Below are 9,199 nucleotides of genomic sequence, written 5' to 3'. Positions count from 1 at the left end.
TAATGTTGGGTGGTCAGACGAGACCAAAAAGGCTTTTATTGGTTTCTGATTTGAGAATATCTATCACACTAAAAGCTGTCAAGTGTGTCAAACAATACATATATATATATATATATATATATATATATATATATATATATATATATATATATATATATATATATATATATATATATATATATATATATATATATATATATATATATATATATATATATATATATATATATATATAAGACACAGACTTTTCTTAACATGCAACTTTTAGGTAAGCAGTCACATCACTTTTACATTTTCATGAATGGATCATAATGCGAGCAAACACACCAAAAGTTTGGTTCGGATGTGCAGATTGGCAACACTCCAAAAGAAGCTGCCTGACGAATATTTTATCAGTCAACATTTTCCAGGAACATTTAAGGCAACAGTCAATTACATAACCAGCTACAGACAATCTTGGAACAGTTTATTACTTGGGTTTTTATTTTTGTATTTACTATGTTTAATATGGAATACGACAGGAAGTCCCGGGGAGCTGATTGTACATAAAGACATCGTTTGTACCTTGTTTTAATGTGTCTCTTCTCTTGACTTTTATGATGTTGTACATGAGTGTTAGTATGGTGTTTGGCATTAAACTATCCTTTGAATAGACAGAAACCATTTCCTCTTTCATTTCTGACATTGTGTTTGTATGATTCTGGCCACTTTTTTAACAAAATAAGCCCGTCCATACACTGAATTAAGTGTAATGACGAGCAAAGGTGTATTTTTTTATGCAGCTTTTGTCTTGTCTTTTATAACGTCCCCAGATACGGAGCACGAGTTGAACAATATAACAAGAAGAAATCATAATTTGATTGTTTAATTTCCAATGCTAGAAAAAATTATATACAAAAAAGAACAGAATGGTTATATCCAGCTCTGAATTGTGAGTTATGAAGATGCAAAACAAAGAGTTTCTAAAGCAGTTGTTTTAGATATGTTGATATGTTTGTAACAGCCGTATAAATGAGGGCAACTCATTTCAGTTTGGAAACACATGGACGACTTCTGCTGCTATGCTCGTACGTAGATCCTTGTGCACACCACATCATCGGCTCCGAAGGTCTGAAACGAGATTGAGAGGGAGAAAAGAAAAAAAAAAAAAAAGAAAGTATCTGATTACCATTTCATCAGCATTAGCTCGTAGCCTGTTCTGTTGCCACGCCTCATTAGAGGTTTCTTGTTATTCATGAATGATTCTTTTCACTGCAATCGTAGCTCATTGCCTCTCGTGGCTCTTTCTGAAACGGACAAAGGCTTCCTAATCAAACGAAGCAAAGGCAAAAGATGTGTTCATTTAACTGTTAAGTACAAATGTCTCTAATGCACTCTCCATATTTCTTCTAAGACAAAGTTAAAGTCCTGATATTTGCTGCTGCTCTGCTATATTTCCACCTTTTTAATTTGTGAAAAGCAAGCTAATATTGTGATTTTAATTTGACACTACTCAGTGAGGAATATGGCAGCTGCCTGAAAGAGAAACGGACGTGACAGAAACTGATATGAAAATGGGAAAGAAACATAGAAGGCCCTCGGATCAGGGGTGTGTCCAGTTCCTAAGATTTATGGGAGTCCCACAGGCATAGCATTATGGCCAACTGCAGCGCCACACATCATCATTATCTCAAGCCGTGCAGCGTGGCGGAACAGGAAACAGGCCCGGGCTGTGAAAAATGGAGCTGAGATGACTCCATCTGGCACGTGGCCCGATGCCGAGGGAGACATTAACTGGAGCTAAGGCCAGGGTCCATTGGCATTTTTCAACAGTGTGATCAATGAGGCCAATTAGAGCCCACAGGAGAACACAACAAATTTGGACCAAGAGACCCCCCGACGCTATCACAGCCACACAGTTTCTCCTGGCTCCAGTCCAATCATAAGCTAGCCATTTTGAGGACTGAATTAATCTTTAAAATCAATATTTACTGGCTTCAAATGTAAAGGATGTACATGAAGTTCCTCACAGTAAGAGTAGTTTTTTTCTCTCTCAAGCATTTATCCTCCTCCCACTTATCCTTTTCACTGTAGACTCTCCAAATGGTCATTGTAGTCCACCCATCTTCGATCACTGTGAGTGCTGTAAGCCACCACATGTTGTCTTCATTAAGCCCTGCATCCATCCATCTTCCCCTGAGAGCTCTAATTTCCCTCATCTACTGGCGGCCTTTTATTCAAGTTTATGCTAATTTTTTTTTCTGTTTATACTGAAGGATTGATCATATTCCTCTATGAGTAGAAAGGAGAACAAGGCCGGTGTTAGTGGACAATGGGACATGTTAGCTTGTAGCACTCTTTGTTCAGAATATCAAACAGGTACTTTCCACATGTCGTTTTAACTTTTTAGGAATTCAGTTTGACCATTTGATTATGTTTTGGCTTGTCTTGAAGCTTTGAACATAGCTGTGGACATAAGAGTCAGACTAAGACTTAAGACTTGACCGTGATGAGATGTGACCTACTTGAGACCAGCCTCTAAAAGACGTCTTGTCTTCTGTCTTGAGACTTGAAAGTGGAAACATGTAATTCTCAACTTATGAGCTGCTATAATCCTGTAACAACATGGTCTGAATGATATAAACATGTCGAAATTTCTAATTATAATGATCAGAGACTTGAAAGACTTTCAATTTAAAGACTTGACAGACATAAACAGTTGCTGACTCTTCCCAGAATTACTATATACCTCCACCTGTGATCATTTAAGTAGATTTTCAGTGTTATACAGTATGTTCACAGTTGAAGAAGACTAAGAGTCTACAGCTATGCCGGCAGCTTTGCAAGTATGTAGGAAAATAAAAAGTATTGGACGAATTTAAAATTTGACCCGATGATGGCGCTAGACGATCAGGTTCGCCAAAGTTATTTCAACTCATCCTAAGTGGAACATGGATGGATTGCCATGGAATTTGGTACGGGCATCCAACAGTTGTCAGAGCATTTCACTGAAAACCACAGATGAGAACCTACAGTAAAAAGTAAAGGTGTTACCATAAGGTTTTAGGATGAAGAGACTATTTCACAGTATCTTCATCACCTCAGAGTCGAACGTCTTTGCTTCAAGGAGGCAATTATGTTGAAATTACAGAACAGCAGGGAATTTATCAGACCTCTCCCTCCTTGCCGGTAAAACTCGATTATATCTTTGAAAAAAGCAGTTTTTTTTTTTTCCAATGATTCAACCCCACATGCCTATCAGGTTACAGCCCATCACTCCACATGGACAAACGTACACACCCTTATCTTGAATAAAAAACAGATTTTCCTCCTGTTCAAAGGTTTCTTTCCAGTTTGAAAACCTGCATCCGATCCAAATTACAGCCCCTCTCAAATGTTTTCCTGATTGCCTCTCTTCAGAGGTTAGTCACAGTCGGTAAAGAGGAGATCTCCATCACATCCAAACTGGACTCTTTGTTGTCCATCTGGCCAATAAATCCAAGCAGGCCCAGATGTTTACAGAAACACTGTATTGTCCCGGTGATCTTGAATTGCCAGGAAATGGAGACGGCAGTGTTTCTGATGGATGCAAGATCATGAAGTGGAATGTAGCGTCTAACAACAAACGTATGGCAGCAAAATGTTAATTTAGCCCTTTGAAACCCAGAAGAAGTTTCCCCGTGGACCCTCTGAATAGGTGTTGCTGCAAGCTATAACTGTATTCAGATGAGAATTGGCAAATAATTCACTTCTCTTTGGCCTTTCGTGTCATTTTTCTTTTAATTAAGGTGCATCGTGCAGCCAATAGCAAAAATCAGACCACCGTGAAATGACCCAAGAAAAACAAAACTCCCTTCAGCTGTGTGTTATTTCTTGTTTACATTTGAGTACAAGACCTTTATGAAGAATTCCCTTAATATTTTTATGGATTTCTTTATTTTATGTGGAAAATAAAAGCCCCCCAAAAAAGGGGGGGGGGAAGAACAGCTCACTATGACAATGTCCTTACGTACAGTTACAGGCATGTTTATACACACCCTCATATGGCAAAAGAAGGAAATTTGTGAAATGGATGGCAACTCCCAGTGGCCATGAGAGAACATTTCCTTGGAGTCATGTAGTATTTTGGAAAAAAAAATATCCACCAGATCGTTAAATAGTGTCACCACCCAGTTATGGCCTCTTTAGACCATCTGTCTAGTTTTGGTTTCTGCTTCTGCAGTGGAAAGGCTCATCATCATCATTATTACAGAGAAACTCTCTTAATAGGAATAGTTTTGGGAAATAAGCTGAGAGTTGATGAGAAGATTGATACCACAGACATGAGAGTGGTCGTAATTTTCTATGTATTTCCAAAATTGCCAAACTATTCCTTTAAAGACACACTGTACTGCCAGAACAACTGTATTTTTGACACGAATTTGAGGACCGTCCCTTCAGCCCACCCATGTTTTTCATATTGGCAGACAGAGAAAATGGCCCATGTGGTTCAACATAGTGACCTCAGGATTTGACACCTCATCCCACGTCGCAAAACATCCAAACATCTGTTCATAGATCTGCTGAGACTTTCTTTGTTTTTTTTTTAAATGCAAATGGGAGTCATTGCGTCAGACTGATGGGATGAGAACATTTGGGAGTCACAATTTAATAAAAGAAAACACAGAACCAGTCCGTTACGTTATGAATCTACAAAAGGAAGATGAGCCTCTGAGGAGGTACATTTGACTCCAGAATCCATGCTCTGAATTTAGTGCTCACTTTGGTTTCTGTCACCATATTTCTAATTACAGTAAACTTAAAACTACCCACCAGTATGAGTTCATCCCCTCTGAGTTCTCTGCTCCAGAAGGTTTTCGGGCCGTTCCCGTTCAGTAGAGTCTGTTTGCAGTAAATCTTGTTTTCCGTCTCCCAAGTGGCCAGGCTCTGTGGAAAGGCAGCACCTCAATGAGATCTCCTACAAATATGCCCTCAGTTTCACCTGGATAACAGGACGTCAGCAGAGAGTGATATATATACATGGAAGATCCTGCCATGTTACCAAATTTACTACTGCCTGCTGATTTTCAAAACATTTGATTTTTCGATGCATTTTTACCTTTTTCCAGGTAGCCGATGGACTTCCTTAGTTTCAATACAGTGTGAGAATAAAATTGCAGGATGTTGAGTCTTGTTTGGAGACAGCCAAAGCAGTATGATTAATATTGATATGATATATGCATGGAAGCACGGCTGAAAGTTTGGACTACTTTTCTAATGTCTTTCACGGTGATGCGTTCAGGTGCTGGTGCAAATTTCCAACATTTAAGACTTGTTTTTAATGCAAAAAGCTACCAAATTCATATAATCCTTCTCATAATGTCCATTTTGTCTTGTTTTTAAATGTCACACACACAGACAGATGAGTATTTGACTCTTACTCTTTTTATTGAGACTTGTTACATGTGTTATATGCCTGATAATATGTTATGTTTTTGTTGGACTGGGGGAAGAGTAGCTGCTACCTTAGTGGCAGCTTATGGGGATACAAATAAAGAATAAGTCTTGTGCACATTCATGGATTGTATCACAGGTTAATTACGTTACCTTGCACTTTCTGCCGTCCACCGTCTCCTCATTAAACTCCTCACCAACGACGAAGTTGACCTCCGTGGTGCGGACTGTGGTGGACGTCTTGATGTAGAAGTTCTCGCCGTTCTGCTTTATCTCCACGTGGGGCTTGGACGCAGCCGCCACTGCGACCTTCCTCAGCATGGCGTTTACACCTGAGAACAAACCTAACTGTGAGCCTGTGTGAATTTAAGTAAAGTAGGGCTGATGAGTGTGTAAATGATAAAACTCGCAATGACCCGATGTGCTAAACAACAGGCCCCTGCAGATTTTTTTGTGGTGCCCCAGACAAGAATTCCCACTAAATACCACCTACTTTCTCTGTATTTTATCATCTTACATTGAGTTGTGTCACCTCACATTTTTGCCTGTCTGCCGCTGGCGCCAAATGGGTGGTTTAAAAAAAAAAATCAGAGTTGCTGTTTCAGTGATGAAGGAATGCAAGAAAGAGAAAAAGGTATCTATCTCAGGCAGAGTCATGCCACATTGAAAACAATTGGCTTTTTATTCGTCAGGAGGAGCTATTTACAGTAAAAAGCCATTGGTGGAATGAAAATCAGAATCCTCCTGCAGCTGCAGCTGAGATTGTTATCAGCAGATGTTGCAAATATGGAGGGGATGCAGTGACAAGGTGATGAGAGAGGGGAATGTTGGCGCCCTTTGCTTTGTTTATCTCTGGTGTAAATCATGATATATTCTGTCCTGTAGAATGAGTGGAAAAGCTCTTAACCCTCTCTGTCACACAGTTACAATACAAACAATTAGATAAGCGAACACTTCGGTCTGTTTGCCATCCGTCCTCCTCATAGTCCATCACCGAGACGCAGCATCAGTGCATGTGTAACAAGACGAGTTTGTCGTCTCGTCCTGCAATTGAAACCAGATTTACTCCACTTTGGAACAAGAGAAGACTTTAATTTGTCTCCTCCAACTATAGTCTACATCCACATGAGAAAAAAAAAAGCTCTGCAGCAAAGACCTGTGTAGTTATGGAGGTATTATTAGAGAAATTGTGATGAATATCATCTTTTAATGGTAGTTTAAGTTAATGAAATGATTTTATTTCTTTAGCTACTGTCTAAATTGCTTACAATCACTGTACAGTCTCCAATTTTCCACTTCAAGTGTAATTTTTGCATTTTCCTTACATTTGAAAATCAATAAACTATTCAACTAAACATCAGTCAACTCCTCATGTGTTTAAATATAACCCCTGACTGCAGTCTAATGCCAGTATAAAGCAGTCATGATCTTCCACAGCGCAGAAAATAGAACTCTGACAGGCTTGTTCATTTCAATCTGCAGTCACTGGATCATTTTTGTAAAAACCTTCTCTCAAACCTTGAAAGGAGAAAAAGAGTTAAATGTTCTCACCCAGGGCTTTGAGCAGCTCGTCGAAATTCTCGCTGCTTTTCATTTTCCAGTTTCCTGCGAAATTGGGCATTTTTTTTTGTTGCTGGGTGTTGATTGTGTGTCAGCCGTCGCCTCTCGTGGTCTGTCTCCTGCGCTCCCTTTTTCTTCAGGCTCTTTCTCTCCCTCCGTCCTTCCCTGTGCTCCCTCCTTCTCTCCTCCCTGTGTGTAATGATCCCATGCAGCAGACCGAACCCCCCCCCCCCCCCCCCCCCCCCCACCTCTGCCTCCTCTCCCACACACACACACACACACACACACACTTAATGGTTTATTGTCATTAGAGAATTCTTTTAATGACCGTCCTGAATTATGGTTCAGCTGGAGTGTCTCATCTGCAGTATCAGTCAGCTTATCAGTGGAAATTAATGGTGCATTTATATAATTATGTGATCTCAAAATCTTTTCCCCAGAAAAATCTCAGTGGATCACAGCTGAATAGAGAATTGTACAACAAAACCCTTTTGAACTCCTTTTTTTAGTTTTGTTTAATGTATCAACCCTTCTAGTTTAGCCAAATATAAAAAGGGTGGGTTCACCTAAATTACCACAAAACATCTTTTCTCACTTATCTCCAGTATATATCTCATCATGAAGACAGTTTTACTTCTATTTTCCCAGATTTTGAGATATCTGAGATTTTTCTGCTGCCACCCAAAAACAATGGAGTTGAATTCAATGGAGTTTCAATCCAACAGTAACATCTCTCCTCAGAAACGACGTCCCTGTTGCGGTCGATCCACAGACCTCGCTGTGAACAGCTTTCATTGCAACTTCTTTCTGCTGAAGAAACAGTGCCTGTATGAAAACAAGGTCTGTTAACATCAACACAGTTTCTGGAAAGAGAAAATGTTTTTTTAATGTAATTTTTACATTTACTCATTTTTTACCTCCATTGTATCAGGGCGCAGATCTCTGATATCTCAAAACCTGACAAGTAAAACAAAACTATCTGCATGGATAGATACCACCAGAGAAAAGTGAGAAAATATTTGTTTGTTTGTCTTTTTTTGTAATTTGGGGCGAATCTGCACTTTTAAATGGGATCAAATTTGCATCAAAACAATCCTGAAAGAAGTTTTTGTATGATTTAACCTTAGATAACAGAACATTGTAATATCAGCCAGAAGAAAAATGGTAAAGACGACTAATTTAAAAGGAGTCAAAAGCTTATAATAGAGGTTTCGTAGTGCAGTCTCCATTTAGCTGTCAACACCACTGCAAGGTTTTTTGATACTTAGAGACAAAGTGTTACCATCAGTTTCCTCTAAACCCCAGTGAGATCACATCACTAATATTGAAGATGACGATAACGACAGCTCCTTTTTAATACCTTTTTATACTTTACTGCTTTTTAAACATCCCTGTTTTTGTTTAAAGCTGCACAGACAGTTATAGAAAGTCTCTCAACACAAGATGTTCTCAACGCTCGTACTATCCCACCTCCTGTCCTACTCACACGCACTCGCATATCTTCCACCATTACATCCCATGAGAATGAGAGGCCCTTCCTCTAACCTCAGCCAAGTCAGATTTGTTCCCTCTCTGACAGCCCCTCATCCATCTTTTTGACAAAGTGCCTTCCAGACACCGCTTGATAATTAATGTATAGAGCAGAGCAGAGAGCACTCAGTCATCCCACCAGGAAGTGTCAGCTCAAAGAAGACTTCCGCTGTCTTCACGAGGAAAACCTTGTTGGTTTCATTCACCAGTAGGATTTTTGTGTGTGTGTGTTTTGTCTCTGGGTGGGTTTTTTTTTTTTTTTTTTTAATTTCCAACAGGGAAAGTGGTGAAAGGAGGAGAGGGAAAGTTTGAGAGTTTCTGACAAAGCATGAAGGGGAAAAAAATGTGGGATGTGAGAGAATTGTCTGCTGCCATCTATCGCCCTGTTCATGGAAAATGGTGACTTTTAACATTTGTGCCAGTTACTTCTGGTATTTCTATGGCTTTAAATTTAATTTTGAGAACCACTGTTCTTAAAAAAAAGCAGCATTTTTCACTCATACACAATTATATCTCCAGTAAGATAAACCTTTAATGTCTTATACATTGTTTCATAAGTTTATTCATTTCTTTCTTCTGAAAAAATCACAGTAAAATGAACAAGTTTCAACCTAAAGCCCATTTTGTCCCTTTAACAATGGATATAATATAATTTTCTAATATCATGAAAAGGAATAAAATCCTTCATATCACACTG

The 9,199-nt window shown here is 39.0% G+C and overlaps 1 protein-coding gene across 1 annotated transcript; it reads right to left on the bottom strand.

Moving 5' to 3' along the window:
• Window positions 1–276: 276 nt before the first annotated feature.
• LOC122984568 (cellular retinoic acid-binding protein 1) lies at window positions 277–7,144 on the bottom strand. Its single transcript, XM_044355108.1, has 4 exons — window positions 6,964–7,144; window positions 5,566–5,744; window positions 4,792–4,905; window positions 277–1,110 (listed from the first exon to the last, which is right to left on the bottom strand). Exons 1-4 carry the CDS (start codon window positions 7,031–7,033, stop codon window positions 1,060–1,062), a joined length of 414 nt encoding a protein of 137 aa, XP_044211043.1. The 5' UTR covers window positions 7,034–7,144; the 3' UTR covers window positions 277–1,059.
• Window positions 7,145–9,199: the final 2,055 nt, after the last annotated feature.

Source organism: Thunnus albacares, chromosome 1, assembly GCF_914725855.1.
Source record: "Thunnus albacares chromosome 1, fThuAlb1.1, whole genome shotgun sequence".
In the NCBI taxonomy this organism is placed as follows: domain Eukaryota; kingdom Metazoa; phylum Chordata; class Actinopteri; order Scombriformes; family Scombridae; genus Thunnus; species Thunnus albacares.
The sequence above is the reverse complement of the archived record's forward strand: the minus strand, read 5'-3'. Positions and strand labels throughout refer to the sequence as shown.